This window comes from Oryx dammah, unplaced genomic scaffold (genome assembly GCF_014754425.2).
Source record: "Oryx dammah isolate SB20612 unplaced genomic scaffold, SCBI_Odam_1.1 HiC_scaffold_29, whole genome shotgun sequence".
Classification (NCBI taxonomy): domain Eukaryota; kingdom Metazoa; phylum Chordata; class Mammalia; order Artiodactyla; family Bovidae; genus Oryx; species Oryx dammah.
The window spans coordinates 93100294-93127262 of record NW_024070213.1 but is presented as its reverse complement, the minus strand read 5'-3'; the positions used below and the strand labels follow the sequence as shown (position 1 = coordinate 93127262).

At 44.9% G+C, this 26969-nt stretch overlaps 1 protein-coding gene across 1 annotated transcript in view; it reads left to right on the top strand.

The window, feature by feature from the left end:
* The window catches only part of PLXNC1 (plexin C1), a 152195-nt gene that overhangs the window by 25440 nt on the left and 99786 nt on the right, over positions 1 to 26969 (top strand). Inside the window, exons 3-4 of the mRNA XM_040234403.1 lie at positions 9212 to 9346; positions 13733 to 13833. Of these exons, the coding sequence (XP_040090337.1) occupies positions 9212 to 9346; positions 13733 to 13833 (236 nt within the window). The remainder of the gene's footprint in view (positions 1 to 9211; positions 9347 to 13732; positions 13834 to 26969) is intronic.

Here is a 26969-nt window from a genome sequence, read left to right as displayed (position 1 = left end):
AGTCAGACACGACTTACCTACTGAACAAGGACACGTGGCAGAGCAGGGGTTTGGGCCAGGAGCCACTTCAGAGACTGACTGGTATCCCTCAGGTTGCTCTGACTTGGGAGCTGCTGCCTCGGGTGTGGGCAGCCACTCCATGACGGGTCTCAGGGGAGAGTGGGAAGGCGGCTGACAGGAGGTCATGATGACTCGGGTGGAGGCAGGGTGATGAAGTCCGGGTTCTTAGAAGCTCCGGGAAGAATCCCAGCTTGAGAAGAAGCAGGCCATCTGACTGAGGGACTACCCCACTGGCAGGATAGCTTCTTAGGAATAAACTCTACCCGCAGCTCCCCCTTAGGAGGATCCTGCCCTCGGGAGGAGGCTGTGAGCTCACCTGCCCACCCCCTCCCTGGCTCCCTAGGGCAGCCCGGTCACTCCAAGACTCCCCCAGGAGTCCTGGGCACAGAGGGCTTGCTGCAGCCCCTTAAACCACCCAGAGTCCTGAGGAACCAGCACTGGGCAGGTGCTTTGGGAGAACCTCCAAATCCTTCATTCAAAAACTTCAAGCTTGTCCCTTGCCAGACTTGTCACTGGAACTGTTGGAAAAGACGAACATTGATAGACACAAGCTTGGCTTCTTAAGCCGCAGAGCGGAGCTACTAATGAGCAGAGAAAAACAAAACCTAACCCAAGGCAGCCTGAGGGGGGGAGGAGAAGAAAGGGCTTGGATCACCCACAGCCTGACTCATCAGTTTCCCCGGTGATCGAGAGTCGACAGCGTTTTGACAGACGCCAGGCGCGGTAGTATATGCCTGGTTGGATGAAAGGCAGGCACTAGCATTTGGGAGCCCGTTGCTGTTTTTGACCAACACACACACATGTACACACCCATACACGCACACACGCACACACACACACACATCTACCCCACTCCCATTTCCTAAATCTCTGAAAACTTCATGGAGTTTTAATATAGTTTGGTGCCATTAAAATGTCATGTTATTTAAATAATTTTGTTTTATTGTAAGAGTAATACATGCTTATGGAGAAACTTTCCAAGTATCGGGGTATGAGGGGAAAGCAAAGAAAAAATGCCCCTAGTTTTCTTACATGGAAGCAGCTGCTATCAGCATTTTACCTCTTTTTTTTTTTTTTTTAACATAGTTGAGGTCAGACTCTATCCTATTTTGCATCCTTTTTTCTTCAGTTAATGAGGAAAGAAATGCTTATATTAAAATGTTATGGCACACTTATAAACAGTATTTTTAAATATCATGTTCTAATATGTGGAAACATTTTGAGTTTAAGCTAAGATAGTGAAGCATTTTTAACATGTCTTGAAAGGCATGCACTCTTTCAAGTTATCCAGTACTATCTCTGAAGGGAAGATTTTATTGATGATAAAGTGGAAAAATTAAAGACCTCACAATATGCTAATACTTTTACTACCCTCTTCCTCCTGCTTTTATTCCAAAATTCCTTTATAAGGTGTTAGAAAAACTGAACTAATTTGGAACTGAACATGTCCTTGTGATTGTCTACTCTGCCCCTTCCCTACCGACTTGCCATCCTCATGGTTGTGAGACAAGTTATGTCCAGTCACTTTTCTCTCTGGTTATTTCCTCATTTTACTTCCTTTCTGAGTATGACTGCATGTTATAATTTTTCAGTTGTCAGCGTCTCTGCTGAGATCAGCTGAGAAAGTAGGGCCATGCTGAACTCAGTATTTGGGGACTCATACCCCATGTGTTACATGGCCAGGATGCTGCAATGAGTACTCATTCTTACAAACATGGGCTAGCTCTTTCTCCAGACTGTGGTACACGCTCGGGTGTAGTTTGGATTCCTTTGAGCTCACTCTGTTGCATATAGCAGATTATTTCAGGGGCAGAATTGAATATTTTGTGCTTTTCCGGGTGGTAAAACAAGTAATAAAGAAATATGCATGAAATCTAATATCTGTAACCTTACCCATGCCCATACCTTTCTTGTAAGCATAATAAGGCAGTGGGTGAGGAATAATAACAGCTAATGTTTCTGAGCTCATACTGTGTGCCCAGCATTAGGACCAGTGTCTTCATGGGTTAACTAGTTGAATGCTGTTAACATCTCCGCTTCATAAATGAAAAAACCTGAGGCTGTGAGACGATAGGTAACTTGCTCAAGGGGATTTGAACTGAAACAACCAATCTTCTGGGCTTCCCAGGTGGTTCAGTGGGTAAAGAACCTGTCTGCAGTACAGGATGATGCTGGAGATATCGGTTTGATTCCTGGGTTGGGAAGATCCCCTGGAGAAGAGCACGACAACCCACTCCATTATTCTTGCCTGGAGAATCCCATGGACAGAGGAGCCTGGTGAGCTACAGTCCATGGGGCTCATAGAGTCAGACACAACTGAAGTGACTGAGCATAGCACAGTGAGACCAGCCTCCCCAAAAACTGCACTGACAATTCAAATGTGTTCTGTAGAGTTTGTGGAACTGGTTTTTAAATTATTATTATTTTCTAATAGTGGAATATCTAGGTTCATATCAAGATGCACGTATTTGAGGTTTCATGAGAAAGGGCTCTGGCTTTTATGGTTCTAGTTTGTTCCTATTTAGGGACAGCTTACTTCAGCCCAGCTGGTGCAGACTTCTCTTTTAGAAAAAGGCAGAGCCCTGTCCTCTTCGGGCTGCATGTAGTTCCTAGGAGCCTCTGAAGTCCCTTAGGAGGCCTGGCTTTTCCCCAGTGAACTCCTTTAGAGCGAAGGTAGGAAATCTGTTCCAGTTGAGTTTTAGAATGGCTCCAGCAGTAAGAGGCTAGGGTTGGCTTTCTCCAACGTCCCTGGGCCTCAAGTAGAGTTCAGGACACAGGAAGCCGTACCCGGCCCTTTCCTCAGGTCCAGCAGAGAAGCAGCACTCTTGTGCTTGGTTGGGACTGATTCCCTGTGTAGCTCTCCAAACTCTGCTCCTACCATGGAGGGAAATTCAACCCGTTTCCAGAAAGTTCTTCCTGCCTCCACCCAGAGTAACCTCTGAAGAGTTTGCCTGGACCCTGGCTTTTAAAATTTCTGAGTGAAAAATAAGAGAAGTCTTTCATAATGTCAAGCTCTGTTTATACTCCTACAGAATGTTCAAATAAGGAAAAGGAGGCCATGAGGAACCCAGGACAGGACCTGGGCCGGAAGTGGGGGTGGTGGGGCTGGCTGAGCTAACAGACCAAAAAGTAAAGACAGTGGGAACTGTTGAAACTTGGAAGTGGCCTCCATGGTCGGCTGTTGAGAATGTTGTATTCAAGTTTACCCCCATCTCATTCATTCCAGTTTGTGAGTGTGTAGGGACTCCCTGATTCAGAACAAATTCTCCCGTGCAATCCACAGATCTAGAACTCGTGATTCAGGCTGTGTGCCTCTCTTACTACTTACACTGAAATCAGGAGACAGGAAACCAGAGAGGCATTTGCTTGAATCTTTCTATTTCATACTTATTATTACTCCTACCTACTGAAGCACAGTAAAGGCTACTGTATAATTACTTTGCTTTCTCGTGTGTGTGTGTGTGTGTGTGTGTGTGTGGTTTAAGTCTCCTTTGTAGCATTTCTCAGAAACTATTGATGGAAAAAAAAGCGAGAAGACTGGCTTGTTTACAAACTGGTTAGCCTCACAGAGTGAGGTATAAGAAAAAAAATTTGGTGAAAAATAGTTTAACTTCTTGAACACCCATGGCTTCCCAATGTCATAGTAAAGAAAAAAATAGTCTTTCACTTAATTTTCCTCCCCCTCATTTTCCTCCCCAGGATATCTTTCCCATGGATGGTGTTGTCCCTGTTATATAGCTAACTGTATGATGTGGAAGTCTCACACACCGTACATTTCAGGGCTATAGCTTGTTTTTTATTTATTTATTTTTGCATGCAAGGAAAATCCCAAGGCTAGTTAATAGGCTGCCATGAGGCTTCAGGAAGATGTCAACCAAAACAATATATTGACACTAACTGAAATCCTCCATCGGGAAAAATTTGTTTTCTACACAGGCTGCGGCTGGAAAAATCTGAAGAGTCCTATAAAATCTTGAATGCTAATGAAGTATGTTTTTCATTTAATAAATGTTTATTGGGCACCTTTTTTATGTGCCAGGACCTGTTCTGGGTGCCAAGGATACAAAAGTGAACAACACCGACAAAGCCACTACGCTCTTGGTGGGAAGAGAAAGACAGGAAACAAGTAAATGGATTAATTAGTGGTGAGGTCATTTCACAAGGTGATAAATGACATGGAAAAAGCAGAGTGATGGGTAGAGAGGGACAGTGGGGTACCGTAGAAAGGTGGTCAGGGAAGGCTTCTCAGAGGAGGTGACTTTTGAGACTCAGAGGATGAAGGGGTTTATGAGAATATATATGGCAGAGACTCAGACTGACTTCAGGTTAGATCTATAACAAGCGTGTATCCTGGAAGCAACAGATGAAAATCTGCAGTATGTGTGTATTGGATGCGTTTCCTCTTATGCAAAACTCAACCCATTTTGGGTTTCTGTGACTCACCATTACTTCCTGCATCACCTCACTGATCGTGTTCTTTTCCGAGGCTGCCCAGCCCCAGTCTTGCTGGCTGGCTTTTCTGTGTTGAAGTGGATGTGACTTTTGCAGTTAGAAGATCTAAGTGTTCTCTCAGCGTCCACGTGCTGGGCTGGGGTTGGGTGGGGTCAGAGGTGATATTAATAGAAATCCGGAGGAGAAGGAGAGCCTTCCCCCATCCTCTCCTGGAGTCATCTGAGAGAGGTGAGGATCGTGCTGAAACAGAGACCCCAGTCTCTCTGTGTAGCTCGTGGTTTAGTAAAAATGTGATGAACGTGGAAACTTCCTTGGGGCTATGGAGAGCATTCTCTGTATAATCTAGCAAAAAGAAAAACCATTTGACCCACTCATCCTCAAACACTTGAAATTTAGATTGTATGTATGTATTTTTAAAGACAACGTATTAGCATTGTTCAGAACTCAAAGAACCAAGAAAACATGCAGTGTTAAGTCACCCATTCTTGACTTCTGGGGCAAAAAAATATCTCTCTATAAAATAGAGATATTTTATATATGTCTACAAGCAAAAGGGGGAGGATAGTCTTTTCCCCGGTTATTAAACATATATATGTGTATACATGTAGATATACATATTTGATATAGCTTTTTGAACATATAATACATAATACATTTGAACATATAATACATAAAAAGCATTTTAATTCTTTTTATTGCTAACTAGCATTTATTGTTTGCACTATAGTTTACTTACCTGGATCCCTATTGTTGGACACTTAGGTTGTTTCAGTCCTTTGTCGGAACACATGATGTTGCAGTAAGTACCCATTACATGCATCATTTCACATATATACTAAGGGCTGCAGGGTCTAAGGATATGTGTTCTATAATTTTGATAGATGATGCCAAATTACCTTCCGGAGAAGTCTTACTCTCACCAACAATGAAGCATGTCCCTTTAAACCCAGCATCTCTGGTTATTGGGACAAGCTTCAGTGTTGGCCACTCAAGGTAGCTTGTTCAAGAAACTGGCAAATCCTGGCACAAATATACATTGGTAATTAAAAAAAAAAAAAACCAGCAATTTCCTTGACATAGTTCCAAGTTCTAGAGAGAACACTGATGCCTTATCTCCAAGGGATCTAGTAAATAAATCTGTATTGACCTGAATAAGATCTTTCTAGCCCCTACTCATCTGCATCCACCATGCTCCAGAAATGAATAAGCTCCAGTAACAACTACACGGCAGCTCCTAACTCACTGAAAGTGGATGAGTGATATGAGTAAATTAAAAGTGTGTTTTTATTTATTTTTAAATTTTAAAGCAAATCCAAGACACTATGTCATTTCACTCATACATATTTTATTATACATGTCTAAGAAACTATGATCATTTCTTTATATCACCACAACCATAAAGCTCTTATCACAAATATTAATAGGAAAATTATAATTCTTTAGAATTATCTAATAACAAGTCCATATAACTAAATTTTCCTGATTGACTCAATAATGTCTTTTAAAAATTGTTTTCTTCAAATTGGTATCTGATCAAGATATCTGAACAAGATCTTGAACAAGGTATCTGAACAAGATCTTGAACAAGGTATCTGAACAAGATCCTAAAATGACATTGAAGTTGGTCTGTTTCTCTGTATCTTTGTGACCTCCTCTTGTCGTTTGGTTTACCTCCATTGGCTTTTTGAGGAAGGGAAGTCTGTGGTCCTGTGGAATGTCTCATTTTGTGGATTTGGCTGTTCACATCCTTGTGGTACTGTTTAGCTTGTTCCTCTACCCCTTCTGTTTCCTAGTGCTAAATGGATGTTAGCACTAAAGGCTTACAGATTTGGCTTCAGCTCTATTGGCAAGAATGCTTCATAGGTGTTCCTCCCAAATGATGGGTTTTATCTTCTCCTGACTCTAACGTCTATCAATCTTATTTTTATTTTTATCTGACTTCTATCTCTTTCCTTCTATACAATCACTTTCCAAGAACCAGATCAGCTGTTTGCATCTGAGCTGATTAATAAGGAATGTGAATTAAAAATCGGAAGACAGGAGCCTGGCAAGTCCACACTTAGTCCCTCCCTGAGGTCTCCCTTGGCTCACCATTCTCTGTAGGCCAGAGTCTGTAACAGAACTTTCCCTGAAGATGGAAATGCTGCCTATCTGCACTCACAATATGATAACCACTTGCTATATGTGGATAGTTATTCCTTGAAATGTGGCTCATGTGGCTGAGAAAGTGAATTTTTAATTAAATTTAAGTAGCCCTGTGTGGCTACTGGCTACCATATTGGATGGTACAGCTGTAGCATCATTTTTCAATGACTTGGGGTACTGACCTTTCGCAACTCCCTTGGGACCTAAATATTGCTTTTCCTTTTTTAAAAGTCATATTTAATGTGTTTAGTTACATTGATTTTTTTCCAGAGCTGCCACTGAACTTAGCAGTTCATGTGCTTCTCATGAGCTACCAGTTACACCCAATCCACCCAGGTTTGACTCAGAACAGATGATGGAAGAAAATCACCATCACAGGACAGGTCCAGATCCTGAGTGCATGCAGGATACAGTTCTATCTGCCAAATTGATAAGGAGCCTATGGTTAAATAGCAAAAACGTGCTTGCCATCAGGATGTGTGGCACAGGCATGTTATAGCCCAGTAGATGTGTTGTAGACTTTGAAAAGAATCTCAGGTGCCAGTTTTGTTTTGTTTTGTTTAGTTTTTTCAAATTATATGCCCAGTGTAACTGATGTCCACAGTGGTAGAGAGGTGAATGAATATAGATGCTATATCCGCTGCTAAGTCACTTCAGTCATGTCCGGCTCTGTGCAACCCCATAGACGGCAGCCCACCAGGCTCCCCTGTCCCTGGGATTCTCCAGGCAAGAACACTGGAGTGGGTTGCCATTTCCTTCTCCAATGCATGAAAGTGAAAAGTGAAAGTGAAGTCGCTCAGTCATGTCTGACTCTTCGCGACCCCATGGACTGAAGCCTTCCAAGCTCCTCCATCCATGGGATTTTCCAGGCAAGAGTACAGGAGTGGGGTGCCATTGCCTTCTCCAAGATGCTATATCTGGATGTTTTCAAACTGACAAAATGCTGAACATCTTCACTTTGAAAAGCATTGTATTGTTTGGGGCAAAGGGGTGAGTACAGAGAGGATTAGGACTTGGTGCCTACCCAAGAGGAGCTTGCAATCTAGTAATAGATTATTATCCATCACGTATTGATTATGTGCTAAGCATTGCTCATAATTCTTATCTGGTCCTACAACAACTGTTGTATAAGGAAGGCATTATGAGTTCCATTTTAGAGATGAGGAGATTGAGGCCCAGGGAGCTTCAGTAAACTACTAGCTCAGAGTAGTACAGCTACTGGAAAGGAAGAGCCAGGAGGCAAGCCTGAGACCGAACTACCATTCTATTTCCCCAGGATTAGGGTAATAGTCTCCTGAGCAGCCTTCCTATCCATGTTTCAAACCACACCTTCTCACTGTGTCACTCCTATGCTCAAAGCCCTGCTGTGGCTCCCTGTCTCTTACCCAGAGTAAGAGGAAAAATCCTTACACAGGCCAACAAGAACCTATGTGATCCACCCTATTACCTTGCTGTCCACTCCCTTCTACCTTACTTCTTTTGCTCAGGTCATACTGGTCTGCTCTCATTTTAGAGCCTTTGCACCAATGGATTATTCTTCTAAGAGTATGTTTTGTTCAGATACCTAAGTGACTTGCTCCAGAATCTCCTGCAAGACTCTAAATGAACGTCACCTTCTAATGAAGCTTACATTGAACATGCATCTTCCATCTCATTTTATTTGGACCTGTATCACCTGCTAACATATTTTTTAAATATCAGAGTATAGTTGATTTATAACTTTGGATTAATTTCCAGTGTATAGCAAAGTGATTCAATTGTACATGTATAAATCGATTCTTTTTCAGATTCTGTTCCTTTATAGATTTTTATGAGATATTGAGTGTAGTTGCCTATGATATAAAATACCTGCTGGTGTATTTTATAACTTTATGATTTGTTGTTAATTATCATTTTGGCCCTCACCCCATGCATGCACATGAATATAAGTTCTATAATGGCAGAATCTTCCCACCATTTGTTCACTGCCATTTTGCAAACATCTAGAATGTGCCAGAATAATACAGTGGATGTTCAGTAGATATTTATTGACAAAAGATGAATGAAGCTCAGGAATGTCCAGTTTCAAAGCCACACTTACATTTGATGTGTAAACAAGTACCTACTTGTATAGGCCTGCTAAGTTGTCCTGGTTACTCTAAAACACATAGCCATGTAGACTCACATAGGCAAATCAGAGTAACCCATGCAAATATCTGTCAGATTGACTGCCTTTAGTTTTAAGATCACTTGGCATAGCATGAATGAAGCTGTCGTTTAAGCGTCTCATAAGGCCCACGTGGTGCTTCCACATGGAAGGATACTGCCCCAGCACTGAAGAGTGACCTTTTGTATGTGTGCAGGCACAGCTCTGTCCCCTACAAAAACAGACATACCAAGCTTGTCATCACTGGCCTTGAAGGCTGAGACACAAGCTGATGATTAAGGAAAGGAGCACCTCAGCCAGTGTACATAGTGAGGAAGAAAGGATGTTGTCTTAGGATTAAGCAGTATGTTTTGCCACCCCGAAATTCAGATTATTTAATGGAAGTTTTATTTCTTTTTAAAAAAACAGGTTATTCTCGGTGAAAATTTGGCCTCGAATTGTCCAGAGGTTATCTATGAAATCAAAGAAGAAACACCTGTTTTCTACAAACTTGTTCCTCATCCTAAGAAGAATATCTACATCTATCTAACAGCTGGAAAAGAGGTGGGCAGAAATACTAGTTACCATTTCTGTATTTATGAATGCAAACTGTTTGATTGATGTCATTATCTGATGGTAAAGCTTGTACTTTGAACTACTGAGTTTAAACACTGCTGCAAGCTTTGAGAAGACCTGCAGTGGTTCACAGGCATGGAATTAAAAACCTTACTGTCAGTAAGTAAGCAAGAAATATTACCTATTTAGACAATTTTATTATTGGCTATATTTCCAATGCCAAGTTTTTCAGAGAAGTGTGTGCTTGCAAATGGGTGCATAATCAGCAAGGTAACTGAATTTACACATTTATCATGTGGGCATTGAATGGTTAGATGCATTTATGAATATGCCCAATGGGATTGGCTTTGGAATTTGGGGTTAATATCAGGCCACAGTCTTATACACATTCATGAACTAGGAAATATATGGCACCCACCCTCCCTCTCTTAATTTATCTGGCTGTTTTAGTTTTTCTTCTTGCTTCTGCCTACTGAAATAAAAAGGATGCCTTTTTACATTTTCTTCAATTTTAAAGTGCTTTCACCAAGGGAAAGAGGAGGGGAACTAATTATTAGCATCCTACCGATGCTGTACTAGTTACTATTCCAAAGGGAGTCTCTCTAGATGCATAGAATTGTACACACAAACACACCAACCCCCAAATATAATAAACAACATTAACAAAATCTGTCAATAATGTAGTGAAATAAAAATTACCCTTGTTTTGTATATGAAGAATCTAGGACTCAGACTAAATATCTTCTCATGGATATATGTATATATAGGGCCTTGTCAGGGTTAGGACTTAAATTCTACCCTAATCTTAAAGCCCATGATTGTTGTCGTTCAGTCACTAAATCATGTCCAACTCTTTGCAGTCCCATGGACTGCAACACACCAGGCTTTCCTGTCCTTCACTACCTCTCGGAGTTTGCTCAGACTCATGTCTATTGAGTCAACAATGCCATTCAACCATCTCATCCTCTGTCACCCCCTTCTTCTCCTGCCCTCAATCTTTGCCAGCATCAGGGTCTTTTCCAGTGAGTCAACTCTTCACATCAGGTGGCCAAAGTATTGGAGCTTTAGCTTCAGCATCAGTTCTTCCAGTGAATATTTGGGGTTGATTCCCTTTAGGATTGACTGGTTTGATCTTCTTGCAGTCCAAGGGACTCTCAAGAGTCTTCTCCAGCACCACAGTTTGAAAGCATCAATTCTTCAGTGCCTTCTTTATGGTCCAATTCTCAAATCCATTCATGACCGCTAGAAAAATCATAGCTTTGACTATACAGACCTTTGTCGGCAAAGTGATGTCTCTGCTTTTTAATCCATTGTCAAAGCCCATAATAAGTGAGATCAACCCCAAATTTGTGAAAACCGAACATTCTTTCATGATTGTTTTGACTCATGACCATTTGAACATACAAAGTGCAAAGATAACTGAGACTTACATAATTACATGATGAATGTCACATGCTCTCAGCCCACCCCCATTTTTCATTCTTTTCCTCTCCATTATCCTAAGCAGAGCAGCAAAGACATCAGTTTCCATGTACTACCAAGTGGCAGAGATGATGTGCAAGCCATTTAGAGCTTCTGACTTTCCTAAAAAGGCCATATTGCCCTTTGCATGTTGAAAAGGCAGCTATTCAAAATGACCACACTGAGATGGCCAGTGAATCTCATATACCTTTGTTCTTCACCAGACAGAACCTTTGCAAACAGCTTGCTTCAACATTTAAACACTGTCTATTATATTTCTTCCCCCAGGGCTCCCATAGTTGAAAGATTTTTGTCTACTCAACAAACTGCATTTATTAAGTAACAATTCCCATTCTCAGGCTTTATTTATCAAGGGCATCTCAAAACAGCCACTCAGAGCGCTGACTGTGCTACCACAGGGAGCTGATAAAATTCCAGCTCAAAGCAAAGACACTTGTAGCCTTGCTTAGTCTGTGCATGTTTTTGTAATCAGCTTTTTGAAACATTGCAAATAGCTCATAAATCCTTCCCCCAAATCCCAGACTGTAGGCCGAGAACCACAGTGAGAACCACCAGTAGTTGATAGATTCTCACTTTCTGAAGGTGAAGAGTTCTAGTCTGGCCATTCAAAGCCTGAAGACCTGGGAAGGGTTTTCTACTGGGCATCAAAGCTGGCTATTCTTACTTTCTTCACTTAGATTCACTGCTGGAGTTCCTGTTAGTAAGACTCTGGTGTTCTGGTTGAGCCAAGATAGGCCCTACAGAGGCAAAACCCAAGGAAGATCCTTCCTCAACTCTTGGGGAGATAGGAACAGACAAACTGAAATGCCCTGGTCCATCCACAGAACACCTGGTCATTAAAAACCACCACATGGGGATAGCTACCTTGCTGTGGAATAACCCCTATAGTGTGTTAAGTTAGAGAAGCAGGTCCAATGTAGTAGTTATGGTGGCCTCTCTTTACCATGGGCTTCCCTGGTAGCTCACAAGGTAAAGAATCTGCCTACAATGCAGGAGACCCAGGTTTAGTCCCTGGGTTGGGAAGATCCCCTGGAGAAGGAAGCGGCTACCCACTCTAGTATTCTTGCCTGGGAAATCTCATGGACACAAGGAGCTTGGCAGGCTACAGTCCATGGGGTTGCAAAGAGTTGGACAGCACTGAGCGATTAACACTTTCACTTTTTTTTTTTCAGAGTAGTTCTCATAGAATGTTCTGGAGACTCATTTTGTACTAAATGTTCTGAGTAAAAGTGGTCCTGGGAGCAGATGTTACCTACTATATCCCTCCTGCTGCTGCTGCTGCTGCTAAGTAGCTTCAGTCGTGTCCGACTCTGTGACCCCATAGATGGTAGCCCTCGAGTATCATAACCAGAGCATTGAAACGCTCTCAGAAGCCTTGTGCTAAGCAAACCTGAAGTGAAGTGAAGTCGCTCAGTTGTGTCCTACTCTTTGCGACCCCATAGACTGGGGCCTGCCAGGCTCCTCCATCCATGGGATTTTCCAGGCAAGAGTACTGGAGTGGGTTGCCATTTCCTTCTCCAGAGGATCTTCCCGACCCAGGGATCGAACCCGGGTCTCCCGCATTGTAGGCAGACGCTTTACCATCTGAGCCACCAGGGAAGCTGCTTTTTGCCTGTCAGGTTTCACATGTTTGTTGGACCGTGGAAACTTTTTCCAATGTAGTAGCAAGAGCCAGCATTTATTGAGTGTGTATTATGTGCTGGGCAATGTTGGTAATAACCCTATAAAGTCAGCGATACCATCACCATGTCACAGGTGAGAAAACAAGGTCAGAGAGATTCCGTGACATTTGTGAAAACACCCCAGAATTACAAAGATGTCCTGTGAGCTACAAGGAAGTATCCATATTCTGATTAATTTCAGCTCAGGCTGGTGGCCTGCCCTCTGCTTCTGTCAGCCACCCTGGGAACTGTGAGATGATGGCTGTGGTTATTCTCCACAAAGTCGGCTTAGAATGCACTGTTCATTAGAATGGACTCAACTTAGAATGGACTCTGCTTTTCTCACAAACTCCTTCTAGAACTCTGTTTCTCTGTGTGATTTAAGAAGTTACTTATGGTCTCCAGCAGGTACGACTTCCTGGCTCTGAGTTCTACAGGTTTCCTGACTACCTGCTGTGGGATTTTGCCTGCAAAAAATATGCCGTGTGAGGCTCAGGTCCTCCCTGCCTCCCGGGACCCTGCTTGGAGGCTCGGCCTGCCTTTGGGGCCTGGGTTTACCCATCACCATCTCCCTCTCTGGGGGCTGCTATTTCCTGACAACTGGAAGAGGCAGCTCCAGGGGCTGAGAATGATTGGAAAACTCCTTTTTCTTTTCTTTTTGCCTCCAGTGGAGGGAGTGTGAGCAGTGAGCTGGGAGCTGAGGTGACGGGACACCCCTGAGAGGGGTGTGGGGGGTGGTCCTCATTTCCATGCCAAGGGTCAACCTCCTGCTGACCCTTGGGGTCAGAGCCTGTTGCTTTCCCCTGATGCTTATCTCCAAGGTGCTGTTGACTGTCGCTCTCTGAAAACCAGGTGACCTGATTCCATGATCTTGGAAATCACTATTAGCAGATCAGAAAGCTAACTATGTACCTGTTAGCAGAGGTTAACAGAGGTTCACCTGTGAGAACTCTTTGAAAATACAGATTCCTAGGCTCTTGCCCTAGTCCTGCTCAACTTGAGTCTCAGCGGCAGGGGGTTTGGGAATCTGCCCTTTCAAAAGCTCCCCCAGGAGATGCTGATAAACTGTTCCATAACCTAGGTCTTGAGAACCACTGCCCGATGTCATTACACAGACATTCAGCGTTTGAGTTGATAAATGCCTCCTCATGGCCCTTCATCAGATAAGGTGTTGGAGTTTTTCTGGTGTTGCTTATAATTCCATCTGAGCTGCCATCATCTTTATTTTTAGGTGAGGAGAATTCGTGTTGCGAACTGCAGTAAACATAAATCCTGTTGGGAGTGTTTAGCAGCAACAGACCCTCACTGCGGTTGGTGCCATTCGCTACAAAGGTATTTCCTGAGTTTTCTCACTGACTTGCAATTTTGAAACAGTGTGATGCGGCTGCACACTTGTTGCCCTACTTTAAGGATCCATTGCAATGACCTGGGGGAACTGATCTCGGCGCCCGCTAAAATATCATTGTGTAATCCAAATTCATTCTCGGGGATGTTCCCAGCCACAGTGGTGTTACTGAAATCATTTGACCTGGACGGCTGAGAGGGTCCCCAAGCTGGAAGGGTAGGGGGAGTTGGAGGTGGGGGAGAGGGGATAAGTTGGGGCTGTCAGTTTTTCTTTTACTTTCTGCAGAGTTCTCCAAGATTAGAGAGAGAGAGAGACAGAAGGTTCTTCCTCAGCGGAGATAAAAGAATAGGCATGTTTGAAATGTTTCAAATGAATCCTCATGATGTCACACATTCGGTTGGCTCCGCGGAAGCCTGATTATTGACGATGTTGTCTCCTGATGCGCGGTACAGCTGTGCACAGGCCTGATGTGCAGTCGCAGTCTCCGGGCAGAATCTGCCCAGCTCGGTCTTGAATTACGATGTTCACGACCCATCTAGGCTCAGGGCGACTTGTAGCAGCTTCCTCGCCATGGCAGCTCCCAGTGTCGCTGGGACCGGCCTGGTTGGATTCACTGTTGCCATGGCAACCCAGTACTCAGCCTCTGCTATAGAAGTGAGGAGAGGAGAGCCTGCCGCAGCTCAGGCAGAGGAAAAAACACACACACACCGTAACAGTGTCTGTCAGGTTGGTGCTTTCAGTTTTTAAAGGTGAAAAAGGATAAGAAAGAGTAGAACAGGGGCAGAGAAGCTGAAGGCTAAACAAGGGGCAATTTGGGGAAAGAAAAGAAGGCTGAGAAAGAGAATTTGAGAGGCTTTTGGAGGGAGGAAGGCAAGAGGAATGAAGGGGAGGGGGAAAATGCAATATAAGCAAGAGGTTCAGGAAACAAAACAAAAATATGGGGATGGAATTAATTAAGAGTTCATGGAGGAAGTCTGAAGCTGAGATGCAGCAAGATGCAAAATTGCCCTTGCCTTTCACTGAGCTTCCTTACCGGGCTGTTGCCATCAGAATCACCGGCAGACAAAAGAAGCAGGGCCAGGAAGAGTCTCATGAATAATTGTAATTGGGTAGGAACGTTTTCTTCTTGTGGCTTGCCTAAGACTAGACTTGAAGAAAATGAACTGATCACGAACAGACCTGTATCACCGCACACCCTCTAAGCAGTTTTGCTGTAATCTTTGCAACCCTTTCCACTGATGTAGGTTCTCTGGGTTTGCAGAGCTCTGTGCAGGAGTTAATTCAGTAACAGTGGTGGAGCTGGTGGTGATGGTCACAGTGGTGATGTGATTAAATAGCCGCATGTAGCTAATGGCCACTCTATGGGCAAACACAGGTCTGGCATTCATAAGAGATGTCTGAATTGGAAACGTGAATTTGGGGAGTTAGTAGGGTTCAGATGATACACGTCGTGAAGTCGTAAGACCAGTGAGGGAGGGGGCATAGATTGAGGAAAGGAGTAGTTGGAGAACTGAGTTTTGAGTTCAGTGAGCATTGGTGCAGGGTTTAGGGGTCAAGGAGATGAAGAAGCAGAACTGAGAGAACAGCCAGAAGCGAGAGGAAAAACTAAAGAAGGTGGCTTCCTGGAGGCCCAGGGAAGAAAGGAGGAGGGGAGTGGTCCATCGTGCCAGATTGTGCTGAGATGTCGAGCAAGAAAAGCGAATTGAACCACTGGACTTAGCAGGTGATTACTGCCAGTTGTGACAAGGACAGGAAGTAGAGATAAAACTGTAAAGAGAAAATGAGAAGAGGATGGAGCGGAGACAGCTCTTTGGAGGAGCTTTGCTGAGAAAGACAGCAGAAACACAGAGCAGACATTGCAGGAAAGTGTGAAGTCCAGAGAGTTTTTTAAGATACATGAAACAGCTGTGTTTTTGTGTGGCTGGGAAAGTTCTAGTAGTGTGGGAGAAACTGACAATACAGGAGAGAGAAGAGAATTGTGGGGTGTTGTCTTTCTGCAGATGAAAGAAAATATGATCTTCTGTGCCAGTGGGGGGCCCAGCCTCAGCCAGGAGCATGGGACCCTCCATCCTTAGTCATGGGAGGGCAGGAGGAAAATACGGGCTCAGGAGCGGGTTAGTGGTGGAAGCGTATGCAGTGTCTTTTCATGTGACTTTGCATTATTTTCAGGAATGTATGATGAGTGAGAGTGAGGTGAGGGAGGAAGCCCTGGAGTTGGAAGGGAGAAGGGAGAGAAGGTACAGAACAGAGAGGATGAGAGAACAGAGCTGGGGAATGAAGAGCAGTTGCCAGACAGTGTCAGGGTGCACGTGAGGCCCATGGTCTTGCTTTTGAAGTGAGAGCAGTACGCCTGGTTCTGCTTTCACAAGCCACGTTTGGCACTGTGGGCATAGCGGTAGGATAGGGGAGAGTTAGATTTAGCCAGAGATGGGACTGGTGGCTCAGTGGTAAAGAATCTGCCTGAAATACGGGAGACACAGGTTCAATTCCTGGGTGGGGAAGATCCCCTGGAGGAGGGCATGGCAACCCACTCCAGTACTCTTGCCTGGAGAATCCCCATGGGCAGAGGAGCCTGGCAGGCTATGGTCTATGGGGTCACAAAGAGTCGGACACGACTGAAGCAGCTAAGCAGCAGCAGGGAGTTTTCAAGAGAGGAAAGTGGGGTCCAGGAGCTGAGGGTGCCTGATGATATGGATTTGGATACTTATAATTGTGGACCCTGGGCTCCAAGCTGGAAGTGAGCTCTAAGGAGGGAGGTGAGGATGAATGTGAGGGATGGGAAAAGGTAGCCAGCTCTGTGCAGGGGAGATTGTTTTGGGGTTTAAGACTTGTGGGACCTGGGGACCTGGAGAAGAGATAGTGGTCGGACTATGGGGAACTTGAAATTAAGGTCACGGAGGGGGCAGAGTTATTGGTCCTGACAGGGTCTGGGGTGGGATTCTGTAACTGAAGTAGGATGGAGGACGAGATCATTGGCAGAGAGGGTGGGCAACTTAGGGGTCACAGTGCTCGTGGGGCCAGTCATCAAGAAGGACTATGGAACAATTTTGGAGGAACTGAGGAGCAAGATATTCAAAAAAAGAAAGGAATTGCCTGCAGGCTGCATGGTCTGTGGATGGTCGTGACAGGGCGGGCCTTGGGGGCCTCTGGGCAGATGGCCCAATGGCTTGAGCTTCCAAGCTGGGGTGTGGGGAGCAGGCTTGGAAAGAAGGGAAGAAGAATCATTCTAAAGAGGCAGCAAGAAACAAGGAGGACCCTTATGATGAGGGAGAGGAAGCAGCCAGCCCTTGGTGGGCTGCAGGAATCGGCGTCCTCAGGGAGAGCCTGGTTTCAGGATGAACAAAACAGTGAAGGGAACAGTTGGAGAAGCTGAAGATTCCAGGGATTTTACTGATGATGGGCTGTGATAAAGGAGTTCCAGCCTTCTAGAAAAGGCTGCTCATAGCTTCCTCTGCTTCTGCTCTTGTTCCCTTACCCCTGCCCCAAGAGGAGTGGGCGTTTAAAAATCTCAACCAGATCATTTCATTCCCCAGCTTAAAGACCTCCACTGGCCTCTGTTGTAGAATTCAGTCTGACTCCCTTACTCACAGGACCTGAATACAGAGCTTCTAAGAATCAGGTCCTTGGTTCCTTGGCCCTTTCTTTCTAACTTAAGAATATGCCAGGTTTGTTCCTCCCACAGGGACTTTTCACCAGCTATTTCCTCAATCTAGAAAATTCTTCCCCAAATCTTGCCACGGTTGGTTCTTTCTTACTCATCAGGTCCCAGCACGCACATCTCCCCCTCTACTAATGACCCAGTGTGAATAGTCTCACCTCACTCCCAGTGACATCACTGTTTTATTTTATTCCTGGCCTCATCACTACCTGGCTTCCCTGGGTTCAGTCCCAGAGTCAGGAAGATCCTCTGGAGAAGGAAATGGAAACCCACTCCAGTATTCTTGCCTGGAGAATCCCATGGACAGAAGAGCCTTCTGAGCTACAGTCCGTGGGTCACAAAGAGGTGGACGTGACGGAGCAGCTACCCCCCCCCCCCACACACACACACACATCACTACCTGAATGATCTTTCTCTGCCTCTTCCTTTATTAAAATGTAAGTTGCTTGGGAGCCTTGTCTTGTTCATGACCATATCCCCAGAATCTAGAACACTGCTTGGCACATGATAGGTGCTTTCAAAATGCATGTTAAATGGATGGAGTTTGAGTGGTTGGGAAAGTCTACCAATGGCAGGCTGAGATGTGTTAAATATGATAAAAACATTCCAGGTTTGTGAATGGATGGCCCTTCCCAGCCATGTCAGATCACTTGGTTTCATACTGGCTTGGTTCTGGCCTAAGATGAAATAAAACTAAGCCTCATATCTGTGACTCATGGTAAGCTCCCAGTACCATTCAAAATTAGGAATTCTAAAGGGGGATGTTTTCTTATAACTGTAGAGCATCCCACTGTGTTTATTTTAAATGTCACAGATTTATTTAGAAAAATAATTTGTTTTCTCTGTTGAGAAGGTTGAGTTTTATTACATACATGTCTAGAAAGTGGATGTGTTGTGGGGGGTGATGTGCAAGAAAATGATCTTAGCTTCCTTTGGATCGAGTGTGAAGAATGGGCATCCAGTATAAGCTGATAAAAAGCAATTAGACAAACAATGAGCTCAAAAAAGTCTAGTATTTTATTGTTGGAACCTCAAATCCAACCTATGCTGAATTTTTCTGTGTGGGTGGAAAGTGAATTTTTACAGGCTGAATATCTTGGGTTTGGAAGCAGCTTCTCAGTTTCTCCCATATTGCAAAGCATAGCACATGTGTTCAGTTATGGATTTCCACAAAACTGGCAATCATGAACCAATGAACGGGTGAGGTTCCAAAAGTTCATTTGCAAATTTGTTTGGCACTCCGAATGCATTTTTCCCATAGAAATAATGTCATAAATTAAGGGCTGATTCCCAAGTCAGCCCACAAAATTCAATTTATTTAATTTCAATAAATATTTATTGAATATCTACCAAGAACCCAATGTGGGAAGTGACATAACTAGGTGATATTGGGAGAAATCAGATGCCATTCTTGGCCTTAAAGAATTTACATGCCAGCTTAAGAGACAGACCCATCACTGGCCAAGGTTCATTCATTCAGTCATACATCACATCAACAGATTTCCTGAGCACCTACTGTGTGCTTGGGATACAGTTCTTTCTTGCCCACATTGAGCTTGCAGTCTGCTGCTGCTGCTAAGTCACTTCAGTTGTGTCTGACTCTGTGCGACCCCATAGACGGCAGCCCACCAGGCTCCCCCGTCCCTGGGATTCTCCAGGCAAGAACACTGGAGTGGGTTGCCATTTCCTTCTCCAATGCATAAAAGTGAAAAGTGAAAGTGAAGTTGCTCAGTCGTGTCTGACTCTTCACGACCCCATGGACTGCAGCCCACCAGGCTCCTCCATCCATGGGATTTTCTAGGCAAGAGTACTGGAGTGGGGTGCCATTGCCTTCTCCGTTGCAGTCTAGTGAGGGGTAAAAAAAAAAAAAAAAGCAAAAAGTGAAGTCGCTCAGTCGTGCTGTGTCTGACTCTTCCTGACCCCATGGACTGTAGCCTGCCAGGATCCTCCATCCATGGGATTCTCTAGGCAAGAATACTGGAGTGGGTTGCCATTTCCTTCTCCAGGGGATCTTCCTGACCCAGGGATTGGACCCGGGTCTCCCGCACTGCAGGCAGACGCTTTAACCTCTGAGCCACCAGGGAAGCCCAGTGAGGGATAGAGACAGTGTTATTAGCCAGGTCTGCTCCAGTAATACTGTGTTAACCAACAGATTCTCAGTGGCTTACAAGAACAAAAGCTTGTTTTTCTTGCTCATGGTTCAGCTCCAGTGGAGGGTGGGGGTGGGAAGGGGACTTTCTATCAAGTCGTAGGTGGAGAGTTTGGTTCAGATCTGCTTCACATGTCTCTCGTCCTGCATGTACTCTCCTCAAGGCAGACAGCGGAAGTGCAAGAACCCAAGCTAAACTCTGTGGCGCACTCAGAGCCTCCACTCATGTCACGTTTGCTGATATTCCATTGGCAAGCAAGCCACATAGCCAGGCCCAACATCAGTGAGGCAGGGGTACACACTCCACCTGCTCTAGTGTCATCCTAGCACGGGAGAGACTCCAGAAGCGGGAGCAATAATTCAGTCCACCCCAACGTCGAGGGTTTTCCAATCTATTAATCTTGATACGTAAACAGAGAGTAATAATGTTTAGCACAGAGGAAGTGGAGGATTCCATGGAGGCACATTAAAAAACATCTAAATAATAAATAGCACATGTTGGCGAGGATGTGGGAAAAATGAAACCCTTGTGCACTGTTGGTGAGAATGTAAATTGGCGCAGCCACTATGGAAAACGTGGTAGAGGTCCCTCAAAAAAATTGAAAATAGAACCATCACGTTGTCCAGCAGTGCCATACCTAGGTATTTTTCTTCGGAAAATGAACACTAATTCAAAACGATACATGCATTCCTATGTTCATTGCAGTGTTATTCGCAATAGACGAGATGTGGAAGCCACCTAGGTCGCCTTTGATAGATGAGTAGATGAAGAAGATGCGGTATATGTACACAGTGGACTACTGCTCAGACATTTAAAAAATGAAATCTTGCCATTCACAGCAATGAGGAGGGGCCTAGAGGGTATTCAGCTAAGTGAGATGAGTCAGGCAGAGAAAGACAGATATTGGATGGATTTCACTTGAATGTGGAATCTAAAAAAACGTGAACAAAAATAGCAATGGAAACAAGAGTCGTAGGTACAGAGACAAACAGGTGATTGCCTGAGAGAAGGGGGATGGGGAGGTGTGCAATAGATGAGGGAGATTGAGAGGTACAGACTTCCGGTACAAAATAAAAGTCATGGGAGTGAAATGTACAGCTGGAGAATATATGGTAATATTAATAATAATTAGTAGTAATTATAAAATGGAATAATGATTAATGATAAGAATATGGTAATAACTTTGTATGGTGACAGATGGTACCTAGACTTGTCATGGTAACTGTTTTGTAATGTATAGAAATATCAAATCACTATATTGTGCACCTGGATCTAACAGTGTTATAGGTCAATTATACTTCAGTTAAAAAGACAACCACAGGTTCAGTGAAAATGAATCAATCAATCAATCAAAGAAAAGCAACCTAAACTTAAGGTCACAGAAGGCTTCCTGGAGGAAGGGATGTCTCAACTGAGCCTGAAATGTGAGCATCAGAGAGCATCTGGGTAAAGAGAGAGGAGGTGGAGGAAACTGAGGGAACAGGCCATGCAAAGGCTGGGAACTGGAGGGGCGCTTGGCCTGACGGGCAGTATGGCGCAAGGGTGTGGTCTGAGGAGCGTTAGTTAATGCAGATAGACGGGGTGGGGGAGAAGGAATCTTATAGCCCACGTTAAAGGTCTGAATTTTCCTGGGAAGGCTTTGGGAAGCCATTCCAGGGTTTCGATCAGAAGGCAGACCGGATCACTTGTGTGGCGTAGAACAAGCATTCTGGCACAAGACAGTCTAGAGAAGACATCGCTGGAAACCCACAGATCACTGAGAAGATGGTTGTGAATCAGCAAGAGATTGGAGACTGAATTAGAGAGATGATCATGGGGATGGAGAGAAGCAGGTGGATTTAAGCTCTGGCTGGAAGATAGAAGAGACAGGACTTAGTGATTAATTGGATTCCTCCCTTGAGCCTGACACACTAAAAATAGGGCCATAAAATGAAAAATAAAATATCAAGGTGGCCACTGTTTTTCTGGAAGATGTATTCTTTCTCTCTTGATCTAAGTCCTCACAAAAAGAGTAATGATACCCAAGCCTACACTGGATGCCTACTGTGTCTCAGGCCTTGTGCTTGGCTCTGGGTGGGAACCCAAAGGATGGGTACCTAAGTTAGATGGAGAAGGACTTCTGAGAGATGTGAAGCTGGGTCTCAAGTCCTGGGACTTTGCTGTTGAAATGATAGGGGAAAGAGTGCAAGTATCTGGCTTGGGTACCAGAGGGACCGAGGTATTATTGACTGAGCAGGAGTTTAGAAAGACTAGCCAGTTTGGGATGCCCAGCAATGCAGGGGATGACTTCCACACTGGAAGGAGGAGTCCAGCAGAGAAAGAAGAGTGCAGACCTGGAGTCAGTGTGTTTGGGATCGAATCCAGGCCCCTGTGTTTCTTATCATCTCTGTGCCAAATCTCCTCTTCTATAAAGCAGGGGCTTCCCTGGTAGCTCAGCTGGTAAAGAATCTGCCTGCAATGCAGGAGACCCTGCTTTGATTCCTGGGTCAGGAAGATCCCCTGGAGAAAGGATAGGCTACCCACTCCAGTATCCTTGGGGTTCCCTGGTGGCTCAGCTGGTAAAGAATCCACCTGCAATGCAAGAATTCTGGGTTTGATCCATGGGTTGGGAAGATCCCCTGGAGAAGGGAATGGTTACCCACTCCAGTATTCTGGCCTGGAGAATTCCATGGACTCTACAGTCCATGGGGTTGCAAAGAGTGGGGCATGACTGAATGACTTTCACTTTTATAAAGCAGAGTAGTAACAGTACATCTCTTGGAGGGTTTTTGAGAGAATGAAATCAAGGCACAGTTCCTCTTCGTAGGAAGCACTGTAGTGATGTTAGCTGTTATGATGACGAACGCCCAGAGGAAGGAGCAGTTGATTGTAACCAAGGCTGGGAAAAGCTTCAGAGAAGAGGTCACATTAAAATTGGGTCTTGGGGGAGAGAAGAATATTGGGTCTTGAAGCCTAAAGAGAATTTCACCAAGGGTGGGGGGTGAGGGATAATTCAGGCAGCAGAACCAGCACAATAAGGGTTTGATCTTTTCATTTTATTTTCCTTTTTGGCCGCACAGCCTGTGGGATCTTAGTTCCCCAACCAGGGCTCAAACCCATGGCCCCTGCAGTGGCAGCACAACTGGGCCATAGGGGCAGTCCTGACAATAGGAGATCTTTTGAGGGAAAGGGCTCCAACTGAATCATCTCACCCCAGCACTTCTCTGGAAGGAGGAAGTAGATGGGGAGGGGCTGGGAAGGAAAGGTTTCTGAATCTGGACTTTATTAGTTGGTTCTGGGAACTTAGAGAAGAGTTTTCAGCAGAGGACCGAAACAATCATATCTGTGTTTTTAAAAGACAATCCTGATGGCAGAGAAGAAGATGAAGTGCGTTAAGCCAAGCATTAACCGTGCCACACTTGCCACTCCTCCCACTTCTAGGGTTGCTGCCTTCCAGTATGTTCATGAAGAGTGAGTTTACCTCCTGTCTCTTCCTGAGTCATCTACTTAGCAGCCCTTTCTCCAAACTTCACGTACCCCACCACCTCTCCCAACACCATCACGGGCTCCACCTGGGGTCCCAGTCACGTGATGGAACCAAGGCTGGGTCCTCTTCAGAAAACGTACATGTCAGAAAAGCCACACTCATCTTTATGGTCCTGTCCTGGAAAGCCCCGCCTCCAGAGCATGTGTACAGGATGGGGACAAAGCCCCCAGGCATGCTGATTTTAAAGGATCTGTAGACTCCCCTCACTTATTTGTATGAGTGCAACACTTACTCATATCCCCTACGTTTCTCCCACGGTGGCAGTTGGAAGACTTCCAAGCAGCCCCTGGTGGCAGTTTTTAGGTTTTCATCTGCTGGTTGGCTGTTTGACACATGACACGGTGAATGGGGTCATTTCTCAACTTGGCGTAGCAGCAGACTTTCTGAAAGGGTTGGGCTAACAGAAGGTGATTTGAATGCTAGTAAGAAAAACTAAAATCAGCCTGCTAAACATATTCATCCTCAACACCCCAGAGTAATAAGCACAAAGAATTCAATGATTTGCTTATGGACGCACTCAGTCCCCTACATCGCTCTCCTGTCTTGAGGTCTTCCTTCCCTCCCTCTCCCAAGAGACACTGCTTTCTCAAGTCTCCCCTAAGCATCACCTGTAAGCCCTAGGAGCTGCTGTTGCCTAGAATTCAACCAAGGTGACCCATGGTGCATAGTAACCCATAAACACATTCCTCTGAAGTTTGAGTTACTCTGGTTTGGTCTACCATTGTGAAAGGCGGGCACTCTGCAGCAGAGAAGGCCACTGGGGGCTTTTCAGTGGAGGAATCCATCAGGATATGCCCACTTCTCCTTCAGAATGCAGTTACAGTGCCCTGTCCCTAGGAAGCCTGCCTTGAGCCTAGGCTCAGCCAGGAGACAGGGTCCCCAGGCACAGAGGAGAATCTGCTTACCACACATCAGATGCTATGCCCTCTGAATGTCCCCTGCGTGTTCCATTTAGTCCTCCTGGTACCCTGTGAAGTAAGCACTTATTACAGTACCCACTTTTAAGATGAGAAAACAGCCTTAGGTTTCTGTATGCATTTCCTGCTTCTGCTGTAGCAAATAATTATAAGCTTGCTGGCATAAACAACATACATTTATTTTCTTACAGATCTGGAAGTTGGAAGTCTGTAGAGGGTTTTGCTGGGTTAAAACTAGAGTGTAGAAAGGACTGTGTTCCTTCTGGAGCCCATAGGGAGAATCCATTTCCTGTCTTTTCAAGTTTCTGGAGGCACCTACACTCCTTGGCTTGTGGCATCTTCTTGAATCTTCAAAGTCAGCAGTGTAGCCTCTTCAGACCTTTCTGGCTCTGAATTCTATTTCCATCATCACATCTCCCTCTTTGACCCTCCCGCTTCCTCTTACAGGGACCCTTGAGATTACTTGAAGCTCACTTAGATAATCTAAAATAATCTCCCCATTTTAAGATTCTTAATCACATCTTTGAAGTCCTTTTTGCCAAGAAAGGTAAACACATTCACAACTTCAAGAGATTAAGACTTAGATATCTTTGGGGTCATTCATCTGCTTCCTATAGCTTGTATAAGCAGTGGAAACAGGATTAAAGTCTAGGCTTAGAGCTAGGCTCTAACTCCCAAGCCAGTACCTTTACCTACCACCATAGTGAAAGGGAGGAGAAACCTAGAGACATTATCCCTCATGGTGGTGGTGGGGAGAAGGGAGAGCCTGCTCCAGATGGACCCACCATGGAAGACTGGTTACATATCTGGGTCAACCTGAGTTATGGGAACCCTTCTACAGCTTGAGAGTTGAAGCATCCATGCATTTACTTAACAGATTTGGGTGTGTTTTTTGGCTGTGCTGCATCTTCATTGCTGTTCATGGGCATTCTCCAGTTGCAGTGAGTGGGGACTATTCTCTAGTTTGGTACGGGGGCTTCCCGTTGCAGTGGCTTCTCTTGTTGTGGAGCACAGGCTATCGAGCACACGCTCAATAGTTTCGGCTCATGGGCTTAGTTGCTCCACAGCATGTGGGATCTTCCCGGACCAGGAATCAAACCTATGTCCCCTGCATTGGCTGGTGGATTCTGCAGACTCTCAACCCCTGGACTTTCTGGGAAGTCCCACTTAACAAATCTTTATGGAGCACCTAGTGTGTGTCAGACACTGTTCTAAGTGAGCATCTAGGTTCTCTAGCGATGAACAGCTCAGTCCCGTGTCTTTTCCCCTGTGCAGGTCCTTTTAGAGATGTATTAGTTTCCTAAAACTGTCATAACCAATGGCACACACTCAGTGGCTTCAAACAGTGAAGATTTAATCTCTCACAGTTCTGGAGGCTAGAAATCCAAAATCATGGTATCAGCAGGGCGATGATCTCTCTGAAACCTCGAGGGGAGAAACCTTCCTCTCCCTTTCAAGCTTCTGGTGGCTTCCAGTGTGTCCTGGCTCATGGCAGCATATCTCTAACCTCTGCCTCCATCTTTACGTGCCCTTTTTCCTCTTCATGTGTCCAAATTGTCTTCTCCTTTCTCTTGTCAAGGCACTAGTCATTGAATGCCCTAAATCCAGAATGACTTCATCTTGAGACCCTTAACTAATGACATTTGCAGAGGCACTTTTTCCAAATCAGGTCACATTCTGAGGTTCTGAGTGGACATGAATTAGGGGTGGAACATTACTGACCCAACTACAGGAGGGAAGAGTGAATAAGAACATAGAACATAGCGTGAATAAGAGTGAATAAGAAATAAGAACGTAGCGTGTCAGATGTGATCACCCTTAGGAAGAAAAATAAAGCTGAGGAGGGGTAGGGCTTGCCAGCTGGAGGCAGGGGAGGTTAGTTTCAATCAGAGGGTCCTGGGAAGCCTCACAGAGAAGAGGGCAAGACCCAAAGGAGCGCACTCCCCTTTGGGATGTCCCCTTTGGAGGCTGTGGCCAGGAAGTCAATTCACGACAGAAGATGGCTCCCAGTTCTGCATCCATCCCCTTTCCTTCCAACCCGGGACGTGTCCTCATGCTGCGTTCTGTGCAGTGACACTCCTTTATGGTCCAGTGAGGCTCTAACGGCAGCGATCGGGAGAATAATGGGATTTGGGGGCGGCCCCTCCTCCTCGTGTGAGGACCCCATTGTGCCGACTAATTGTGTAGAAGCAAGTAGGACAACTGTCTGTGGGGTGGAAGCAGTGGGGAGCAGAGAGGAATATGTTATTCGGGCCTCAGGGCATCACTGAATTACCCTGGCAGAAGCCAAACCCATGCATCTGGGTTACCAAGGAGGCTGAAAGGGATGTGGGGGCCTTCTCATGCTGGAGGGGCGTCTTGGGTGGACCCAAGTCCCCTGGGTTCTTCATCATCTTTGTCAGCTGTTAGAAGAGCTGTGAATATTTCAAAGCAGAAGGTGGAGAGGGGATGAAGCCATGAAGGCGCCCAGCTCTTGGCACCCAGGCAGCTGACAGTGGCTGGCACAGAGGGAATGCTTACCACACTCAGAAGCCGGTTTTGTTCGGTCCAGCTTCAGTCTCCAAACTACTTATCCTCACATCTTTTTAATTGACGCTGTGTAGCTCGAGCAGGTACCATTAGGAACACCCCTTTTAGTAAACATATGTTTTAATGGAATAGATTTTTTTTTTTTGAAATGACCTTATCTCAGCAGGCACTTTCATAAGTATGTATCGATTGGCTTTTAAAAATTCCTCAGATGTTTTCACTTGTCTTGGTGACCTGTACTTTTCCTGTTCCCAACAACAACTCCACATTGAAACCAATGTTCCTGTCTTCATTGGAAGCCTTCCTGCCAGGCTTTGGTGTTTTTGCTCTTGGGTACCAGTGA